At 43.9% G+C, this 19,818-nt stretch overlaps 1 protein-coding gene across 1 annotated transcript; it reads left to right on the forward strand.

The window, feature by feature from the left end:
* The first annotated feature begins 651 nt into the window (after positions 1-651).
* Positions 652-19,786, forward strand: PKN3 (protein kinase N3). The gene is made up of 22 exons (XM_066201517.1): positions 652-1,125; positions 4,493-4,775; positions 5,315-5,463; positions 6,241-6,370; positions 6,484-6,635; positions 6,997-7,192; positions 7,490-7,678; positions 7,926-8,035; positions 8,504-8,647; positions 9,610-9,685; positions 11,098-11,284; positions 12,015-12,126; positions 12,942-13,018; positions 14,323-14,389; positions 14,976-15,067; positions 15,428-15,604; positions 15,692-15,754; positions 16,301-16,377; positions 16,885-17,027; positions 17,262-17,369; positions 17,936-18,016; positions 18,908-19,786. The coding sequence occupies exons 1-22, from the start codon at positions 820-822 to the stop codon at positions 19,118-19,120; spliced, it is 3,132 nt and encodes a 1,043-aa protein (XP_066057614.1). The 5' UTR covers positions 652-819; the 3' UTR covers positions 19,121-19,786.
* The last annotated feature ends 32 nt before the right edge of the window (positions 19,787-19,818 follow it).

A 19,818-nucleotide genomic window follows, 5' to 3' on the forward strand; every position in this document is an offset into this window, starting at 1 on the left:
ATTTTTAATTTTATTATGAGTTCCTTTTATTAATTGCTCAGTTGCAAATTGCTTACAAATTGTTTAAGCTAGAAAAACTGTTCTAATTAAATAAAAGGAAAACTTTTGTTTATTAGTATATTTCTGAATTTGTTTGTGGGAATACTATCACCTCCAAATGCCTTCTGATTCACAGTTGTGCATTGCTCCATGATTGAAAAGCATATTCGTAGGGTAGTAACATTATGTAATACTCCTGAGGAGCGTCTTTAAACACCTAAAAGCAACAAGTATCTTTTTATTTTGTTTTGAGCCCTGGGCCTGCGACACACTGTCGGTTCTGTGCAATGTACACGGCAGTACTACAGCACTTTTCACTACGATAGCTGAGGGATTGCTGCCAGCCTCGCCAGTGCCTGTGGGATGTTTGTTCACTCAAATATTCAGCAGAAACCCCAGATCCTGCGTGTGAAGGGGCAGTTCTGCAGGGGAAAATTTCCCCAGGGCCCAGCACTGCGACAGGCATCGCCTCGTTCCAGGCATGGGATGCAGGGCTCCCGTCGCAGGGAGAAGCTGCACTTCGCCGGTTCCCATACGAACAAACGCCGGTCACGAGCCCATGTGGAGAACTGAAACTGGGAACCACCCCCGGCCCCAGCACAAAGGGCCCCGGCCGGGGCCGCCCGCGGGGGCTTCTGCTCAGGGCTTCCAGACGGACGGAGCGGGGGATCTGCCACTGTGCCGCCCGTCCCCTCCCGTCGGCACGGACCCGCCGCCCCTGTGCCACCGCGGGCACTGACCCCTCCAGCCTCTCTCCAGCCTCTCCTTCCCCGGCGGGCGATGTCCGGTACCTCCGCGTCCGCGGCGTCCTCGCTCCATCCCGCCGCTTCTCGGGACCTCGGCCGCGCCTTTCCCCTCGGGGCGGGCGGAGGCGGCGGCAGCAGCCCGGCCGGGGGCTGCGGCGGCGGCTGCCCCGGGGCCGTGAGGGGAAGGGCGGCTCCCGCTCCTCGTCCCGCTCCCGAGGGCCGCCCGCCGGCAGCTCCCCCGGGCCGCCCCCGCGAGAGGGCGCTGGCGGCGGCCCCGGGACCGCCGAGTTTGAAAAGTGCCGGTCCGGGCGGAGCAATGGCGGCGATGGCGACCCCGCAGGTGAGCGCTGAGGGCTCGGGGGTGGCAGCGGGGCGAGCAGCGCCTTAGGGGAAGGCGGGACCCGCGCCTTTTGGGGTTCCCAGTGCCCTTTGGCGGTCCCTCCATCCATGCTCCGCCGGGAAAGCGCCGCACCCCGCTCCGCCCTTCGGGGGTCCTTCCCGGGGAAAACACCGCTCCGCCCTCCGGAGGTCCCTCCATCCGTGCCCCCGCCGGGAAAGCGCCGCGGCCCTGCGCCCTCTGGGAGTCCCTGTGCCCTTTGGGGGTCCCTCCATCCACCCTCGGACGGGAAAATCCTGTGTCCCGCCCCGCCGGGAGCCCCCGCAGAGGCGGCTGTGGTGAGGGGCTTCACGCCGCTCCCCTCCGCTCGTGTGGCCGCGACCCAAGGAGGCGGGTGAGGGTGTGGGAAGCTGGTGGCGTCCCCTAAAAATGTCCCTCTTCGCCTCAGGGAAATGGGGTTCGGGCCAAGTTGGTGCCTGCTGAGGATAACTCTGGCCGTCGAGGAGATGTTGGGGGCGAGGCGGCTGCCGGGGCTGGCGCGGGGCCGGGAGGGCAGCCAGGCTGCGTGCTGGGGAAACATTGGTGTCTGGAACAAGCTCCCCGGAGAGGGGGAGATGTCCTGCCTTCTTCCCTTGAGACGAAAGTTTCAAGCCTAATCTGGGAAAGAAGGGACAGAGGGACCGACACAAAGAGCGCTGGCTGCCGCCCGACCGGGTTCTTCCCATCCCGGTGCTTCCTGGGCTCGCTGTTTCCCACCCTCAGCCTTGGAGTTGGGAAGGCTCCAGACAGGACCACAAGTGCCTTTTTCCTAACTTAGCCGTGACTTTTTTTTGTAAGACATGAATGTGTCTGGCATGAGGGCTCCCCGACGTGGGTCTCATCGCTAGGGCACAAAGTTGCTGTGAAAGATGGGATTTAAGATGTTCTGGGAATGTTTGGGCTGCAGGGAGGATGGCAGCCTCACCACTGGCTTATTAAATCAAATTATAAATCAATTTCTGTGTTAGTGGTGACAGTGTAAAGGCCAGATCTGCTCTGGGTTTTGTGCAGGTGAAACTCATTTCCAAGCTGGGCATAAATGGTGGGATCTCCCTGGCTGCAATCCAAAGGATTAAGTGTAACTCATACTGCTGAAATTTTTGCTGGTTAGAAAGCAGTCTGGATACTTGGGTATGACACGAGCCTGGCAGAAGCCCTGGGCAAGCTCCAGCATCCCCACTACGAGTGCAAAAAAGCAAGCCAATTTCAGCTACTTTGGGTATTTCTCTGCAAGCCGTAAATGCATTTCAGGCTTGTATTGGAGACTGACCTTCCTAGGGAACCCAAGAACAGCTGCAGCACAGGCTGTGGCAGTGTCCTCACCCCCCCCCCCCCCCGAAATTCCTGAACCAGAAGGCAAAATGGCTCAACCCAAATGCAAATTTTTCTTTCCCATGCGTCTCAAAAATGGAGGATTTTATCTTCCTGGTGCAAACGATGTTGACGTTATGGCACCCTCTGATCCGCAGAGAGGAAGATGGGGAAGTGAAACATGTTACATTCTAAATATATTTAGAAATTTAGGCTGGTGCATTAACTGATATTCAGATTAGCTTTTGGCAGAGACTGGTGTGGAGGAAAGTTGACCTGAGAACTACTAAGACTGTACCTGTTCTCTGAATCAATACCCAGAGCTTTATATTCAGCACCTTTTATTGGTATTACTGTTGTACCACTGCTCATTCCTTTGCTCTGAGTGGATCCAGGGGGAGAAATTCTTACACCCATTTGCATAGTTTGGATAGAAGATGAATCTACATGGTTTTATTAGTTATTTAAATGAGAATTGTAACCATCGAACTCCTTTTAGTAACTTGCTACAGACTGGATAAAGAGGTTTTTGATTTTCCAACTTAGGGTTGGTGAAGGTTGCCTGTGACTCAGGAACTCCATGATTCAAGTTCTTCCTCACAAAAACTTTGGAAGTCTTTCAAAGCTCTGGCTTAGTTCCTGGCTTTACTAATTGGGCGAGAACTTCCTGGAACCAGGATGTTAGTCTGAACCTTTTTGTTTTGTTACCAATCTGAACAACTCCTATTTTGGCTATTGTGGCCAAAGCTTGGATTTAGGCCAACTTTTAAAATGGATTTTTTTCCCCTTTTTCTTTGTGCTATTGGACTGAAATTGTAGCAAAAACTAATCAAGGATGTTTGGTTGAGTGTTTGATTAAGTAATTGTTTCTGGAGGAGGCTTTGGATGCACAGCCCACTCTGGAAGTGTATTAATGTACATGAGTAACACAAAGGCAGCGTGGTTTGTTGTTGGAAATGTGGTCAACCAGTGACAGTGTGTGAAAACAAGTCGGGATTCCCGAGCTCTGTCTTTAGGCACTGATGTGCTCTGTGATGTTAAGCCAGTTACTGTAGCAGTGCTTGACCATTTCTTTTGCATTTAAGTCAAGAGTGTGAGTTATTAATGTAAGGTCATGAATGCATTCATTGCTTTGGATGCCTTAAAGTTCCTGTTGAAGAGAGAAGCACAAGGTCTTGCTTGGATGTGTTCTGGTGTTGGGTAGCACCCTTTGCAGCTTCTGTCTGAATCTAGTGTTTATTTGGGCAGTGATGTAAACCTCTTCTCTGCCCAAACTGGGTATGTCTAGAGTCTGTGACAGAGCAGTTCTGTCCAGAGCTGTTGCTGAGCCATGTATCAGTAGAACAAGTAGTATTGGAAATGATGTAAAACAAAGCCCATGAACGCCACTAATGCTACTCAAAATAATCAGTGTTTAACATGGCCTTTAGAGAACAGAGATTGAGACACCGGTCTGCTCAGCATTTCAGACACAGCAGACAGTCAAACTTAATTCTTCTGCTTGTTCATTTGTAGAAACAGCTGTAGGGCTTGTGTTTTCCTTCTTCAGGGACAACAGCTGTGAGTTAACACATGTTGTGGCATTCCTAAAACCTCTGACAGATTAGCTATGTCTTTGAGCAGCCAGCATCAAGGCATAATCAGATAAAAATGTGTATCTAAAACATCAGACTGGTAAAAGTTAATGTTGATCAGAACAAGAGCAAATTTTGGCCGAGCTTTGATTCTTGAAGAACAAAGATGTGTGTAGACATTAGATAACAAGGGGACACCTAGGATGAAGGTTTTTCTCCATTATGGTTTAAAATCAAATTAAGGCATGTTAAGATCAAAGTTGTGTTCTGTTCTCTGCAATTGAAATGTAGGTTTGTCTTCTTGAAAAATGGGTGAAAAGGTTGACTTCAGAATTTCTGAATGAAATGAAGGAGTGGAATCTTATGAGGGTATTGCTGCAGTGTCATAAAAATGATTGGGGAGTGCTCTCTCTGAAATCCTCTTGCTCAATGCTCTTGGGCTGCAGGGCAGCTCTCTCTTGCAGCTGGGCAATGGTGTAAACTTAATGGATCCGAGCTTTCAGCAGAAACTGGAGGGTGAGAAGGAGCTGCTTCGCCGGGCTATTCAGAAGGAACTGAAGATTAAAGAGGGAGCAGAAAACCTGCGCAAAGCCACAACAGACAGAAAGAATCTTGTTCACATCGAGCACGTGCTGAAATCTTCCAACCGAAAACTGGAACAGCTGCACTGGGAACTTCAGGAGCTTAACGCAAGGATTGTGATAACAGACAAAGAGGAGAGTATGACAGGTAGGCCTTGGGTCATGATTGACTGGAACATTCTGTTAGAATGCTTCAATCTCTAGAGATATTGAATTGATGTAGCCTTCTATTGAGGGCTCAGGAGTAGTGGAAGCCTCTTGGTATTTAGCTGATGAAATTACCTGTGGTATAAAAAGTTCAGAATGGTACTATAAAGGTGAAAGGAGGTGTAGGGAGAAAACCAGCTGAGAGTGGTGGGTGTGGGCAATATTCAGGAATAGGTTGTAGGTGGAATTGAAGAGATTTGAATAGAGTTTCTGGGCAGTTAATGTCCAAGTATTTTGTAGGATGAATGATTATAAAATGGGAAGAGTGCTTTTCAGGACGGGTTAATTGATAAATTAGGAAATATTTACAGATATGAGTTTGAGCTTCATTTGGAAGTGTTTCCCAGTCAGTTTTGTAGACAAGACCTTTTTGTACCTTGTTTTATAGCCTAACTTTCCTTTGCAGAGTCACCCATCTATAACCCAGTGAAATGAAACGAGACAAGATGACTAATGGTATTGATTGTGTTGTTTGTGCAGATGGATCTGTATCTCCAGATCCCTGTCTCTGGGAAAGAAACCCAGACCCCATGGCAAGGAAGGTTGAAGCTTTGAAAAAGCAGCTGCACGTTGAAATGAAAGTGAAACAAGGAGCTGAGAACATGATCCAGATGTATTCAACATCCAAGGTAAGCAGGAATAAAGAGCCATTTGGGAGCATGGATTACTGGATCAAAATTTGTATTTTAAGTCTATACACAAATCTCTCTCTGATAACTGATGTGGGAGAGAAATTAATTTCAAAGCTTGCTTTCCTAAATTCCAGCTCTGTACTTTGAGACTCATCATAATGACAGCACGTAAGGGTAGTATAAGAGGTACATTAAGTCACTGACAAGAAAAGAAAGCTAAGAAAGCATTGGTCTGGTAACTGAGTTAGTTGGTGTGATGTTTTGATATAACTGAGTTGTTTAGGATAAAGCACAGGACGTATCTCTTTATGTGGGAAAAATTTTCACAGCTTTACTGGATTCATATTCATCTCAATTTTTGAGTTTGGCATAATCGTATTTAAAAGTCAAAAGATAATTTAAAACATTTCAAATCCAAGCTTATTATGAAGCTTAATTCAGTAAGACCAGCAGTGTAAGAGGGCTGTGATATTTTTATTTGTTCAAAACCTCTGCTCACAGAACACCGTAAGTGCAGTTAACCAGGGAGCACGAAGTCTCAGTGACCGCAGGATTTGGTATTAACTGGGCACGTCCTTGACCTGTCCTTTCCCTCTGCAACTAGAGATTGTGATCCTCAGTGGTGCCTCCTTAGCATAACTACCTGTGTATTCCATTCCAGAGTCAGTTTTGACCATTTGTGCAAGTACCACCTCACCCTCATATGTGAGCACATCATCGTCACCCATTTTTAGTGATCATGGTTCTCTCTCTGCATCTGATTCCTTTTGGCAGGAGCGGAAGCTGTTGGCTACAGCTCAGCAGATGCTTCAGGACAGCAAGACAAAGATTGAAATAATCCGCATGCACATTGTGAAAGTATCTCAGTCAGCAGGAGGGATGGAAGATGCAGTGGATCCAGCAGGTAACATGCTTTAAGTAACTGATACAGCCCACAACAGATGTGGACAGAGCCCTAAGATCCACAGTACTTGGTTGATTTTCATCCTTGCTATGTTTTACCTCCCAAATGGCCAGTGAGGGTGGGGACCACCATCAGTGCTTTGGAGCTACGGATTGAGGAGCTGAGACATCACCTGCGCATTGAAGCTGCTGTAGCCGAGGGGGCAAAAAACGTGCTGAAGATCCTGGGAGGGAGTCGGGTACAGGATCGCAAGTTTTTGGCTGAGGTAAGCAGACATTGCTCAGGCTTTCTTGAGAGGGTGGTTTCATGACCCCACATCAGTGATTTAGCATGAATGAGCAGGGTTAACCAAGTTACTAATTTAGGAATTTCCTGTCTGTCTGTCAAGACAGACTGGAATCACTTTCCCTTTTAGGGATAGCATTCCTTGCTTTGGTGAAATTTCTCAGGAACATCAGAAATGACGCTGGTGGGGGTTCAAGCTCTATGAGAAAATATCTTGTCTTTGTCCTGTATTAGCAAGATATTGTCTTGTTGGGTTTTTTCCTAAGCTTACTATAGTTCATAATACCCGGTCTCTACATGGAAACTTTCTGCCTGCTTTCTGTTCTCCTTCACACTGGTAGGCTCAGGGTCGTTTGCAAGAATCCTCTCAGAAGATTGATCTGCTGCGCTTTTCCCTGGAACGTCAGCTCAGTGAGCTTTCTCCTGATCACCCCAAAAGAGCACTCATCAAACAGGAGCTAGTAAACACTTCCTCCCTGGGAGCCCAGCATGGCAGCATCCAACCCACTTCAGTCATCAAACCTACAGCCCTTACAGGTAAAGGGATCCTGCACGACATGTTGTTGTGAGGAGGACAGAGAAAAAAAAGAAATCTATTTCTTCTCATTGTTTTTATATGGACAGTAGATTTTCTAGGAGCTGAACTTCTATCTTCTAGGTCAGGCTGAGCTTCCTGAGCATACAGATTTGCAGTCTATTAATCTGGAGTAAATTTAAACTATTAACCAAGAAGTCATGAATCTGAGAAATTCTGGGACCTCTTTGAGGTCAGGCTGACTGGAATCGCTTTATCTTTTACATAATAATGTTCCTTATTCTCCTAAAATTCCTCAGGAACACTGGAAGTGAGACTGATGGGGTGTCAGGATCTATTGGAAAATGTTCCAGGGCGTTCCCGAATGACAAGTTCTTCTCCCATCTGTGGCAGTCCAAGTGATTTGAGGTCCCTTTCCCGGACACGAGTTGGCCTGGGCATCCATGGCCGTGGTGTTGCAGGAAAATACCGGAATGAAGAGCCATGTAGTGAGTACAGGGTTCCCTGTCGACCTGCCTGTGGGAAACTGGAGCAAGAGGGCTTCTCACTGGGTCAGGCTGGTACGAAGGTTGTTACAAGAAACCTGATTTCTGCAGAACTAAGAGAGAATGAATCGCATTATGCCTGGTCCTCCTAGAAATTGGAATCTCCTGGAAATTGGTTGGGATGTCCACCTTCAGCATGAGAGATTTTCTTTGGTAAAATGTTATAATCCATGTTTCCTCCTTTGTCCAGATGAGGTCCTTGCTGTGCTCAAAGTGGACAATAAAGTGGTTGGCCAAACAAACTGGGGACCAGTTAATAACCAGGCGTGGGACCAGAGCTTTGCCATTGAGCTGGACCGGGTAAGTCTGCCTCAGATTCATGTGGTGTTTGTTTTTCCATTTAACCTCACCTGATTTGCTTGTTTAGCTGCCATTCCACTTAGCTCAACCCCGTACTGCTGCTGTCCCAACGTCCTTTGATTTGCCAGTTAGCTCAGCCTTCCCCTGAAGGCAGAGCATCTCTGCCAGACATTCAGCTTGAACAGCATCTGCTGTCCTTTTCTCCTTATCTGAATAGTTTTATTTCATCTTATCAGCAGTGTGGCTCTTAGAGAGCCAAGACAGCAACCTCCAAGAGGGTCTGTAGCTAAGAATATCTAAAAACATCAAAAGCAGGGAACAGAAGCACTAAAGAAGTTTTTCATGCCTACTCTTTAGTTTACTGATTTGATTTGATTTTTACAAATACATGTTTAATTTCCAGATCATGGAGGAGTATGTAATTATTCTGCCTTTGTTTTCTCTCCCACCATTCACCCATCCCACCAGTCTCGTGAGCTGGAAATTGCAATTTATTGGAGAGATTGGAGAGAACTCTGTGCAGTGAAGTTTTTACGTTTGGATGACTTTCTTGATAATGAACGTCATGGGATGTGTCTCTCGCTGGAGCCCCAAGGAATGCTTTTTGCAGAGGTATAAATGTAAGCTTTGTTTCTTTTTCAGAGAATTCTGTCTGTTTAGGGTGTCTGCCCTGAAAGCAGTTGTTCAACCCAGAGTACAAGGAATAGAAGGAGCAATAATCTAGAAGGACAGAATGATACCTGAAACCCTCTTGCATCAATAGCCTGTATAAGAAAAAGGGACAACACGATATAATAGATGTGCACATGCCATAGCCTGGAGTGACTCTTCAGCTGCTCCACTGTAATTATATGTGTGTGTGCTGTGAAATCCGTTCATTTTTATTTGCTTTCATTATGAGTCATTGGTGGCACTTTAATTAAACATAAGGCTTAATGGTCGGGATTGAATCACAGAAACTGTAGAATCAGAGATCTAAACTCCCTCTGGCTGTGCTTATTTTATCATCTTTCTGAGGCTAATAATAGTTTGAAGTACCATCAATGTAGAGATCATCTCAATAATCCCTTAAAAGCCGCAGTATTTTCTCCTTTGTGTTGTGATGAAAGTTCCTGTGGTTATCATTCCAAAGTAGGATCTGAACCTCATGCGCCAAAGTTTGCCTCCTCTCCCTGCCTTCTTGGTTTTTGTGGGTGGTTTGTGGCATTTGGTTTTGGGTTTTTTTGTTTTTGCTTCTGTGCCATGAACTACTGTGTCTGTTATTCACAAATGGGTGTGTTCTTTATGCATGGCTTCACAAATTAGATAAAGTTTTTAGGAAATGCAAATTGGTCTTAATTCTGGGGGTTTTCTGAATTTCAGGTAGCGGGTAATTCCAATCTCTAAACCCACAACTGAAGTAGCAGCTGATTAGAGAGTGAATCTGGAATAACCGAGTCTGGAGTCTGGGAGTGACTCAAAACTTACCAAACAGATAGGAGTGGAAATTTTGATGAGAAAACAGGCTTGTGTGAAAATTTGGGTTTACAATTTAAATGGAGAATCCTGACAAATCCCTTTTGCTTCTCTGTCAGGTGATGTTCTGTAATCCTGTCATTGAGAGGAAGCCAAAACTGCAGCGACAGAAGCGCATTTTCCCCAAACAAAAAGGTGAGTTGCTGGAGAAGTGACTGTCCAGGGTGAGCGCAGGGGTTTGCAGAAGCAGGTTCAGCTGTCCTACTCAATCTGGGAGATGTTAAAACTCTTACTAATTACTGTGTATGTGAAAGTTTGTTCAGTCACATGAAGTGCAGACAGTCTGACTGCAGCACCATCTGTAATGTAATATTGTCATAGTGCTGTTACTCACAATTGACATTGCTTGGAGGATTTAATTGATAGTTATTTATTAGACTACTTAGCTCTGGGGCCTCCAGCATAAGAAGGACATGGACTTTTTGGTGCAGGGAGAGCCACCAAGATGCTCAGAAGGCTGGAGCCCTCTGCTTTGGACACAGACTGAGAGAATTGGGGCTGTTCAGCTCAGAGAAGGCTCTTGGGAGACCTTGGAGCCCCTCCCAGTGCCTTAAAGAGACTCCAAGAAAACTGGAGAGGGACTTTGGACAAGGGTCTGGAGTGACAAGACAAAGGGAGAATGGCTTCCCACCGACAGGGCAGAATTAGATGGGATATTGGGAAGAAATTGTTCCCTGTGAGGGTGGTTAGGCACATGTTGCCCAGAGAAGCTGTGACTGCACCATCCCTGGAGGCGTCCAAGGCCAGGTTGGATGGGGCTTGGTGCAAACTGGAATGGTGGAAGATGTCTCTGCCCATGGCAGGATTTGAATTAGATGATCATTAAGGTTCCTTCCAACCCAAACCATTCCATGATTCTATAAGAAGATCCAGGACTCAAATTGTACTAATTTAACCAGCCATGCTGCTACTGATGAACAGATATTGGAAGGTTTTCTGGAAAGCTCTGAATTACAGAACACTGTAGCATGAACAGGCGACTGACTATCAAGTCTCTAGAGCCAGCATCTCAGATTTGAGAGATTTATGGTCTGGAATAGCTTGCATACTTTCTTATTTCTCGGCAAAATCTTTCTTGTGAGGCTGAATAAGGTTAAACTTTACATACCAAACTTTTGTGGCAGTGGGGATAAATGAGATTTTATATTTATACTCTTCAGGAAGTAGTAAAATTAATGAAAATATCCCAAATGTTTTACTCTTTCTAACACATTTTCAGACACTTCCTGTTAACAGGCTGCATAATTAAAATGTAGTGTTGAAAGAGAAGAAAACCTGACTTGAAGTAAAATCAATTTTTAATGTTTTATTCAATTTCAATTTGAAGATTGTTATGGTACTATATGGAGCTGAACTTAGGTGAAATAGCAGATCTGCTTCAACATCATCATCATTAATCTTTATTCCCTGAAGCAAAGCCCATTCTCCCAAGAGTGAGGTACCTTTTGGGGTAACCCACAGGTGTTTGGTTGAAAACTACTTTTACACTAGGTGAGACTGTAATTTGTGTGTTGTAATCTTACTGGCGGTTTGACTGACTCCTCCAGGGAAGGAATTTCTCCGAGCTCCTCAAATGAACATGAATGTTGCAGCTTGGGGTCGCCTGATGATGAGTTTCCTCCCTCCCTGCAGTTCCATCAGCACTCTGAGTCCCCCACTTCATGATCCCAATAACACAGACTTTCCTCCAGTTTCCCCACAAAGTCATGGTGATTCAGGGGCCAAATTGAGTAGGTAAGTGATGTCCTGAGTGTTGTGTAACACTCTGGAATGGGTGTAGGGTAGATCTTAAAATTCTGTTGCACCTTACTGAGGTGGAGGAAGACACTGATGAGAAAAATGTATCTGTCTATAAAAAAAAGATGTACAGTTTCTGTGTTCTAAAGGAAAAAAATTCCATTTATTAAATGTCTTCACTTGTACAGTAACTGATCTATGCAAGGTCACCATGTGATTGTTGTGATAAAAATGCCTCTGCTTTCATGAGTAATGTAGCACTCAGAAGGGACATAGCTGAGATTTTGAATGTGCTATAGAAGAAAATTTCCCCCAAGTTGGTTTTTTTTTGGTTGTTTTTTTTTTTTTTTTTTATATTGAACCAGTTATTCTCTAAAGACATTATTCCCACTGAGGCACAGGACACAGGAAAGAAAAAAAATTAACTCAGTTACTGTGTTGCTATTAAAATCAAGGTTTCTTTAAATTCTTGACTTATTTCTACATACCTGTGTTTCATTAATTTTACAGCATCAGGGAGCTAGTATTAAAATGTGAGTCTAACCAACTTTTAATTAATTTAGAAGAGAAAATGTCTTGTTGGTACTTCTCAGAGTGATGGTGTGGGTCAGGGGGTCTTCTTGTCCAGTGATTTGGACTGAACTGGTACAGCCGAGGTGATGCAAAGCTGTCTGTGTACAATGCTCTGCCCTAAGGCAGAATTTTCAATTCTGTCGTACAAATGCAGTGACTTCCCTGTGGCTAAGCTTACGTTTGCTGATGAAGCACCACCCAAGCCTCCACGCCTTTTTCTGATGGCCAACTCCAAGGAATCAACACCATCTCCTGCAGATTCTCCGGTAACCATCTGGGCTAATTGGGAATGTTGTCTTTGCTGGTTGGTGTTCTTTGAAGGCCCTGTTTTTATTTTTTTATTACTGAAGAAATTTGCTCTACTTTAGGCCGGTGCTTCATTAGCTGGCTGATCTCCAGGAATTCAGAATCCAGTGAACCATTTTGGCATGGAGTCTTCAAAAAGAGTCTCATTTCCACCCCCCCCCCCACACCCCTTATTTTTTAAAAATTATAATTTGCTTTTCTTGGAGAAGCAAAATTCAGCATTGGGAGTTCGGGGCAAGAGTACAGAACAGACTGACAGACTGCACAGAGAAAGCGGGGAAGGAGGGCAAGCAAGACTATCAGGAGCAATTGAGGTTCTTTGTCATTGAAGAAACTGGGCAAAACCAAGAGCAGCTCTACTTTTCTGACAGGAAGGAGCAGGAAAATTGCTTTGAGCAGTAAAATGACCTGTTCTACCACATTTTACCCTTTTTCATTTGGCTTTTATGCTAGAGGAAACTACATTCTTTGATCACTGTGACTCTTGACATGAGATGCCATTTTCTAGGAAGTAAATGTTCTATTCTAGACTTTTTAAAATGTTTCTTTTAAAAGATTTGACCCTATAAAAAATATTGTACATGGGAATAGTTTTGTGTGTTCATAGATAATCTGTTTTTATGCTACTTACCTCCAAGCAGAGGCAATGACCATCTGCAAGAATATGTCTGTGGTCATGCTGGATCCTGGCAAAGGAGAAAAATTGGATATGGGTGTTCAGGTAGACTTGGTAATTTCAGAGAATGACCCACTGTATTTTTCTTTTTCCTCCTAGTGCCTGAAGAGGCTTCATGTTGAGGAAAAGTCTTGCCGCACTCCTGTAACAGGATTTCCAATCCCAGCGTCTCCAAGGTAACTGTGGATAGCATGGGCTGTCTCAGGTCACAGATTAAGGAGTCACTGGGCTCATTTTTTTGAACATGAAGTCTGAAATTCTGCTCAACGTGTGCCTTGGTTTCTCAGCTGCAAATTCTTAATGCTGAGTGTGAACAATACAATGAAAAATCTGCTCTGTACTTCACTTGTTTAAATGTCTGCCATGTCTTATCTGTTCATTAACCCAAACAGTGAGGATATTGGTAGACTGTGCATTGCAGTGTAAGAGGTGATTTAGTAGAAGGTAAAGTAATTTAGCTGCCTTCAAGGGCTTCCTTGTGTTTGAAGTACTGTGGTGTAGTATATTTAGATGTGTCTGTGTGCTAAGTAATACATTCCAGAACTACTTTTGGCATCCCTCACACTCTTCTGTTTCTATTGATTTGGTGTACATCGTCTCTTGTTATGATGGCAGGCATAAAACAGGAGGTTGATTATAGTCTGTGGCACTTATACTGACATGTTTTGAATGCAGTACAGCAGTAAAGATACCCAAGACAAGTGAAAAACCATTTTACTATTGTTGACCAAAGACTGACTTAAAAAGCAGAAACAGTAAAATCTTCATGAGCAGATACTCAGCTCTTCATTTCACTTTACTGGAGCAGTATGGAGTGTCTGTTGCCTTTTAAAAATGATCCTGGACTAAAGCATTTAGGGTGTAGGTTGTTTTGGGTTTTTTAATTAATTGCCAGCAATTTTATTTGTAGCCTGAGTTTCCTTGATAACACCTTGTGGCTGATGTTACATTCTATGGCATCTCTTTATTCAGCCGTTTTCTTCCAACAACATGTTGTCTGATGTCCTAGTGTGTTTTATTTCCAGTTCCTGCTTGAGAACTTCTATTCTTCTTACACCCTTGTCCTCCTAGCACTGTAGACACGTTCATGTCTGATTACAATTGCTGCTGAGCCTGCTCAAAGGAGCATAGCTGAGATTGAGTTTTACTACCCCAAGGATGGGGGTGGAGAGGAACTAATCCTGTTATTGAAAGTAACTGAGAGAACAAGCCTAGAAGAGTCAGAATTGTTGCTCCTGTTGCCAGTACAGGTAGAAGTCAGACTGCTGCCAATTTCCTTACATCAGTGTTTCCTTCTTCCTTCTTAAGTGGCAAAACAGCAGCACAAGCTTTAGTTGTCAGGATTAGGTGAGGGGTGGTTGGCACAGCTGATGGCTTTCCTTTTTGCTATACAGAGCTTCTTCCCTTGACACAAACACACAATCCCTTGTTATCTGCTCATGCATCTCTTGGGTACTGTCTCTTTTCTTTTTTTCTGCAGGAAAAGGACAGTTCAGCTCGAGGATTTTCACTGCATTGCTATGTTGGGCCGTGGCCACTTTGGGAAGGTAGCCAACAAATACACTGTGGAGGAGGGCAGTGGTTGTGACAATGGGGCTCTGCCTGGGTGTCTGAATAGAAACATTGCAGTACAGGAGAGATCTGTTGCAGAGCAGATACAGAGCAACAAACCCAGCCCAGCCACAAACCCAGCCCAACCACACAAGCAGCTGGAAACTGTTGTTAACAGTCAAAATTCCTGAGGACTTGTGACTTCAAAGCCTGGAGAAAGCTGTCCTGAGAGTGCTAAATCAAAGCACACCTTTACCATTCCTTTCATGAGGATCACTAGTGGAAGAGCTCCATTTCCAAACCTGCATAGCTCCCTTTGTGAGAACTCTGAGGTGCTCCTAAAGCACTGGGCCAGCTGTGATAGTACTGTTTGGGAGAAGGACATGACTTACACTGACATCCTTCTGGACTGCTGCAGCACAAGGAGCAAAACAGAAGTGCTCTGTTTTTCGAGTTCCTTGAGTTTGGTTTTGAGGATGACTGTCTGGAGTGGATGGAAATAGTCGGCGTCAATTTGACTTAAAGTAATCTGATAAGGAAATATGTGATCATTGGAAGTACAGCTTTTCTGTTGTCTTTCAGGTGCTGCTGGCCCAATACAAGGCAACTGGGAAGCTGTATGCCATCAAAGCCTTGAAGAAAAAAGACATTATTAGGAGAGATGAAATTGATAGGTGAGCTTTGTTTAGAGATGGTACTGTTGCCAGAGGCTACATTACCACAACTGTAATCAAATGTTATCAAGGTATGGTGTGTACTGGCTGTGGTACTCTTAAGGTTAAATGTGACCTTAACACTTGGATAACTAAAATCAGAAGTAAGGAATGGTGTCTAACTTTTGTAAGAATGACACCTGAAGAACACTCTAAAACTCAAGGTTTGGAAATATATAAGATAAATATTATATTAGCCCTCACTTTTTATTTCTCTAACTTAAGATGTAAAGATTTTCTTCTTTGTCCTCTCTTTCTCAAAACAGGCTTTTCTCCTGAGTCTGTTTAACACTGACGTTTTCGTTCTTTCAATCCTGGCAGCTTGAACTGTGAGAAGCGAATATTTGAGGTGGTCAATTCTTCTGGTCATCCATTCCTTGTGAACATGTTTGCATGTTTCCAGACCCCTCATCATGCCTGTTTTGTGATGGAATACACTCCAGGTGGGGATCTGATGATGCGCATACACGAAGATGTCTTTCCGGAGCATATGGCACAGTGAGTTAGGATTAGTCTTGTCTCCAGGCACTATAAAATTTTAACTTGAATCTCATATATTGCCTGATAACTATTTCTGTCTTTTAGGTTTTATACAGCCTGTGTAGTCTTGGGGCTCCAGTTCTTGCATGAGAGGAAAATTGTTTATAGGTAATGCAGCAGAGACTCAAGACAGTTCAGCAGCTTGAAGGTTGATTTTTCCTGTAGCTGTGTCTGGAGCTCACTCTCTTGCTGGGGTTTCTAATCTTTCTGCCTGTCTTTATTTTCCCTGTCACTATCAGCATGTTCATCGAGCTCACAGTAGAGAAAGTCACCTAGAAGCTATTCATCTGGTATGTTGCAGGTGATTAATCCTCTGTGACATGTCAATACATTCTGGGGGGCACCTGTAAGTCACTGCTTTCTTTTTCACTGGGATAGTCAGGTAATTTGTCATGCTGTTGTGGGAGCTCTTTTCCAGATGAATAAGCCCCTCTCAGCTCCAAGCTGCTTTGTGAGCCTTTCATTTAGAGAAAAATACCAATCAATTAAGGGAAATCTTCCAAATAATGCACAATTAAACCAAATGTAGACTTTACTCAATCTAGATTTTATTCTCTTTATTAACACCTATCTTCTGCCTCTTGCTAAAAAACCATGTTGGGTGGCAATCCTCAGTCTTCATCCACTGTTTTCTTTCATCTCTCTTGTGTGCAGGGACCTGAAATTGGATAATCTCCTTTTAGATGCCGAAGGATTTGTGAAGATCGCAGATTTTGGATTGTGTAAGGAAGGTGAGTAACTGGAGAAGTTGAAATTGAGCAATCAGGATCAGTTTTGGATCTGGGCTTTAGTAGGTGCTTGTGTGTAACTTGTATTAATCCCCATTTGAAAAATTAAAATCAAAAAAGCCAAACAGCAAAAAAACCCTCACCTATCTGGCCATGCTGAATTTGGGAAGAATACCTTGTTGTGTAATCTTCAAGAGACTTAGGAAAGCATTTAAAACGTGCTTGTTTGCTCAAAGGAGCCAGAATATAGGATAACATAAAACATGTAAATGAGTAAATGAGCAGTGCAACATGCAGGCAATTCCCTTGGGTTAGCTGTTTATTTAAGCATTGTCTATATATCTGTTATTTGGTGTCGTTGGGGGCCTCAGGTTTCACACTTCTCACTGGCAATTCCCCTTGCCCAGGTAACAACATCCGGTGACAAACTACAGCTTTCAGGAGGTGAGGCTGCATCAGATCCATTCAGTACCTTGTGCTGGATTTTACTAAAGTGTCCTTTTCTTACAGGAATAGGTTTTGGGGACCGGACAAACACCTTCTGTGGCACCCCTGAGTTTCTGGCCCCAGAAGTGCTGACGGACATCTCGTACACACGGGCAGTGGACTGGTGGGGCCTGGGTGTGCTCATTTATGAGATGCTTGTTGGTGAGGTAAGGCCAGCTTCCCTCAGGGGATCTCACTAACCAGGCTTGGGGACCTGACCACCCGAGATAAAATTTTGCTAAATGTAGCAAACTATTTATTAGTACTTCAGTTGCATTTTTCTCATTCGTAGTGCTTGCCAAACAGTAATTAATCCATACAACTCCCTGCTATTCTCATGCTTATTTAATAGCGAGGAATGGGTGCTATGTGGGTTGAATAACAGAATGTCCCAATTGCAGTCACCATTCCCTGGAGATGATGAGGAGGAAGTCTTTGACAGCATTGTCAATGATGAAGTCCGGTATCCACGCTTCCTTTCAACTGAAGCACTTTCCATAATCCGTAAGGTAAAGGGCTGATGGGTCTCTGAGAGCCTGAGGAATTTGCATTTACCATGTATGTGGATCCAGAGGGGCTTGATGAGGATTGTGTAGCACTTGTGTGTGTAATCTGGAGCTGCCTACATAGTCTAAGGAATTATTTAAAATTTGCACATATTTTCCCTTCCTTCTCTTTACATAAATGTAATTCTTTCGTGTAAGGATGACTAACTTGGCTGCTTACTGTTCCTGCTAAGTCTGGCACAGAGAAGTGTTGATTCAAGGGCAGGAATGTCAGAGCCATTCAGTGGAGATGACTGGATTCACATTTTGAACGTGACCCCATAGACACAGGTGCACAATTAAGCTGAGATGCTCCATGCAGTTTATGGCAGGTATCTTATTGCTGTTGGCAAGTTGTTTACAAGGAACTAGGTCTGAGTTATTCCTGGCAGATGATGACCTTGGTACAAAGTGAGAATGAGGAAACACCGAGGGATCAGTCCAGCTCCTTCCTTTTGTTTTTCTCTCTGGAACATTATTTCTGTCCATCCTTTTTCCCATTGTTTAATTTTGAACTGATATTTCTGCAGCTGCTTCGGAAATGTCCAGAGCGTAGACTGGGAGCAGGGGAAAAAGATGCAGAGGAGATTAAAATTCAGCCCTTTTTTAAGGTAGGAACTTGGTTTATACCTCTCCCTTGTTTCTTGTGTTTGAGCAGAGAGTGATTTGCTCTCTGTTGATATTGAGGCTTATTTCCCTTTGTTATCAGGGAGATCTTAGTGATAATTTCTGTTGTACCTCATTGCTCCATTCAGGAATACGTGTTTCAGGTCTGCCTTGAAATGACATTCCCCAGGTCTGTTTTCTGGGATCTTTATACTTCCAAAGCCAGTTTATTTCTGATCGTGCTGCTTCTATGTACAAATATACTTCACTTTAGAGACATGAACAAATATTCCTTTTAAAATCAACCTGCAGCATCAAAGATGTTATCTAGTGATGACAGTGATTACCAGTCAGTCTATTTGATCACCTGCATTTGCAGGATACACATGACTCTTAAGAGAAATGGAGATTAAATTGCTTTGTATCAGGGGTATGTGTCTGTTCCAGGCAAAGGTGTTGCCATCCCACCTCATTATTACTCATCTGCCCAAAAGTTTTTAGCCTTATAACCCTTGTTTGACTTTGCACTGGAGCAAGAGAAGAACTCAGATGTCAGCAGAAATCGCTGGGATCCACAGATCCACCTGGCCATGGCTGAGCTGTAGTTTTGTCCTCCTAAATACAGTTGTAGCTGTAAAAATATGGAATCTCTGCACTCAAAAATATAGAATCTCAGCACCTCCTGTGCTGTTTTTTTCAGGCCTTTTTTCAGTTCTCTTTTTTTTTTTTAATTAGTAGAAATAAAACATGTTGCAAATGATCCATAAGGGAGGCTGCAATTCTCCCTCTGACTTTCACATTTCATAAATAATCCTTGTGTCAGTCTGGCCTGTTGCTTTCATATTTCATAAATAATCCTTGTGTCAATCTGGCCTGTCGCCTTCCTTTTCTTACAGGGAATTGACTGGGATGCCTTGTTTGCCAGGAAGCTGAAGCCCCCCTTTGTTCCCACATTAAGAGATCCAACCGACATCAGCAACTTCGATGAAGAGTTCACTTCCCAAAAGCCAATCCTTACTCCTCCTGAGGAGGTTTCTCTCCTAACCCGTAAGGAGCAGACTGTCTTCAAGGACTTTGACTTTGTTTCCAGACACCTTTTAGATGTGTGATTCCTGGGCTATGAAAACGTGAAGAGATTGTTACCACCTTGAGAGAGCATAGAGAAGACTTTGCAGGGCCAGTGGAAAAGCCAACAGGATCTGTAGTACAGGTAGTGCTGATGATCTGTAGTACAGGTAGGCCCCAGGATGAGGTGCCCTGCAAGCTGAATTAACCTGAGGTGGGTTTTCCAGCCTCATTTGTTGGAAGGATCTTGGATGTCAATTGCCTTTAAGGAATAATTAATGTTTGACTGGGTATGTCTTCTTCTGTCATTGAATGTAGATGAAATTTGGAATTTAAGCTGGACTTGATGAAATCAAATCATCTCTGCAACCCAGGTTACTCTTTGCAAAAAGCCTAAGTAAGTAGTGTGACTTTTTAAAGTTGTAGCATAGTAGGGGAATGGCCACTGACTTTCTAGAGATTCCCTCCTGGTAATGATTTTATGCCATTTCCCACTCATAAAAATGTGTATGCCAGACAAGGAATGGACTTTAACACTACCAAGACAATGATGTTTGATAATGATCCAAGTGATCTATCAGAAGGAAGATGAATCTTTCTACTTAATGTTGCCAACTCCTAGCTATTGTTTTTAATGATGTCAAACTCCACAGCTTTGCACATTATGTTTCTTTTTTGAAAATAAAGTTACCTTTCCATATAATAAATATTCAGCTTTTCATCTCTTTTGTGTCAGCTGAAT

This window comes from Chamaea fasciata, unplaced genomic scaffold, assembly GCF_029207755.1.
Source record: "Chamaea fasciata isolate MVZ Bird 193981 ecotype frontalis unplaced genomic scaffold, bChaFas1.0.hap1 SCAF_20, whole genome shotgun sequence".
NCBI lineage: Eukaryota > Metazoa > Chordata > Aves > Passeriformes > Sylviidae > Chamaea > Chamaea fasciata.